Here is a 2,525-nt window from a genome sequence, read left to right on the forward strand (position 1 = left end):
CCACCCTCTACCTCTCCCCCTCACTCTCCCCCCACCTTTCTCCCTCTCCCTTCCCCTTCTCTCTCCCCACTACCTCTCCCTCTCTCTCTCTCTCTCCAGGCCAGAGATGTACTCCTGTGGTGGCCCAACGGCTATGGTCACCAGAACCTGTACCTAACGAACGTGACCTTCACCTCTGGCTCTGACGTGTCCAGCCGCGAGGTCAAGGTCGGCTTCCGGACTGTGGAGCTTATACAGGACCCCGTGTCCTCAGACACTAGCAAAGGTAATAATAGCAATAACAATAGTAATAACAACAATAACACCACCATCAACAGCAACAACAACAACAACAATAATAATAGTAAAAATAATAACAATAGTAATAACAACTATACCACCACCAACAACGACAACAACAACCATAACAACATCACCACCACCTCCACCACCGACAACAACAATAAAACAACAACAACAACAACATCACCACCACCACCATCACCACCACCACCGCCAACAACAACAACAACAACAATTCATTGCAATAAGACTACCTCCCAAAAAAACACAAAACACCATTTAAGGATAATCTTGTGCTGCAATAACAGTCTGGCATCTTCGTCTCATTGAGCAAATTATTCGTTGAATCTTGATGTGGGGCTTACTGGTCCACTCCTCCTTCAAAGCTTGCGTCAATCAATGCAGATTTGAGAGGCAGCGTGATGGAATCAGGCTCTCGTCAATTTTTGGGCATGTAGAGTTATTGGCATCATCTTCAAGCTTGTTCACTTGTCTTTATTTGGATGAAAAAATTATCCGTATAGCTCAAATACAAGTCAAGATATTTGCGAAAGAAGGAGGTGAGGTCACCTGTTTTCAGAGGTAAAATGAGTCAGAAAAAGGCCGCCAAAGATTTGTTATTTGCTTAGCATAAGAGTCCGTGGTAACTGAAAATTGTGCCTTTAATCAACGTTTTTCAGAAAAATCCATACTGAAAAGAGTTCTTTAATGGGCGTGAAAGGTGTTGAGCCAAAAAAGAAAAATTTGATAAAAATTCACAAACCGGCAGAAATATGCAGGTTTCTTCACTTTGATTATTTGGACGAGAGCCTGATTCCACCACGCTGCCTCGCATTTCTTGGTTATTGCAGCACAAGGCAGGCATACTCGTTATTGAAATCACGCTCTTCTAACACAACCTAAACAAATGGGTAAAAGGGAAAGATCAGGGAAACGTAGCTTTTTTGAGGGCATCCGAGCAAAGGAATGAATGGAAAACCATGATCACCGATGTCTGTCGCAGTTCTGGCACTGAATGATGATGATGATGATGACGTTTTGTTCAAAAACTAGTCTTACGTAATAGTATCGTTTCGTCTTTGAATGATGATGATGATGACGTTTTGTTCAAAAACTAGTCTTACGTAATAGTATCGTTTCGTCTTTGAATTAGCTGAAATAATTTACCAGGATTATTAATGTAGCGCGATTATAACCTTTTCGATATTTGGCCTGAAATCTACGGACAGTTGCTTGTTTCCGAGGGTATATGTGAGGCAGCGTGGTGGAATCAGGCTCTCGTCAAAATAATCAAAGTGAAGAAATTTGCATTTTTCTGCAGGTTTGTGAATTTAAAAAAAAATTGTTTGTTGGCTCAACACGTTTCACGCCCATTGAAAAACTCATTTTTGGGCTGGATTTTTCTGAAAAACGTTGATTAAAGGCACCAAAAAAAAATGTAAATTTTGGGTTACCACGGACTCTTAAACTAAGGAAATAACTAATCTTTGGCAGACATTTTCTCACTTATTTTACGTCTAAAATCAGGTGACCCCACCTCCTTGTTTCGCAAATATCTCGATTTGTATTCAAGATAAATGGATATTTTTTTTATACAAATAAAGCAAACTGAACAAACTTTAAGATGATACCAATAACTCTACATGCCCCAAAATTGACGAGAGCCTGATTCCATCACGCTGCCTCACATTTATATAGTTCCCTTTGACCTTCTTTCAGGCCTGAAATCTATGGACACTTACTTTTTCCCGAGGGTATATTATAGTCACCCCTGACCTCTTTGCAGGCTTGAGCTTCTACTTCCGCATCAACGGTCTCCCGGTGTTCTTGAAAGGCTCCAACTGGATTCCCGCCGACAGCTTCCAAGACCGCATCACTAGAGACAAGCTGAGCTTTCTGCTACGGTCTACGGCGGCCGTGGGCATCAACTCTATGAGGGTGTGGGGCGGAGGGGTGAGCTTTTCACCTTTGTGTCATAACAATGATGATGATGATGATGATGATGATGATGATGATGATGATTTGTGATGATGATGATGATGATGATGATGATGATGATGATGATGATGATGATGATAATAATGATAATAATAATGATAAAGCTGATAATTATAATAATAATATACAACAATACATGTGATAATAATAGTAATAATACTTGTACAATGTACTACTAAGTAGTAGTAGTAATAGTAGTAGTAGTAGTAGTAGTAGTAGTAGTAGTAGTAGTAGTAGTAGTAGTA

General features: G+C 40.2%; 1 protein-coding gene across 1 annotated transcript in view; it reads left to right on the forward strand.

Moving 5' to 3' along the window:
* LOC101863684 (beta-mannosidase) overlaps window positions 1-2,525 on the forward strand; it is a gene marked incomplete at its 5' end in the record, with an annotated part of 28,827 nt that overhangs the window by 14,260 nt on the left and 12,042 nt on the right. The window contains 2 exon segments of the mRNA XM_013085268.2: window positions 100-265; window positions 2,069-2,235. Coding sequence (XP_012940722.1) covers window positions 100-265; window positions 2,069-2,235 — 333 coding nt within the window.

The sequence above is a fragment of the Aplysia californica genome, unplaced genomic scaffold (genome assembly GCF_000002075.1).
Source record: "Aplysia californica isolate F4 #8 unplaced genomic scaffold, AplCal3.0 scaffold00360, whole genome shotgun sequence".
NCBI classification, from domain to species: domain Eukaryota; kingdom Metazoa; phylum Mollusca; class Gastropoda; order Aplysiida; family Aplysiidae; genus Aplysia; species Aplysia californica.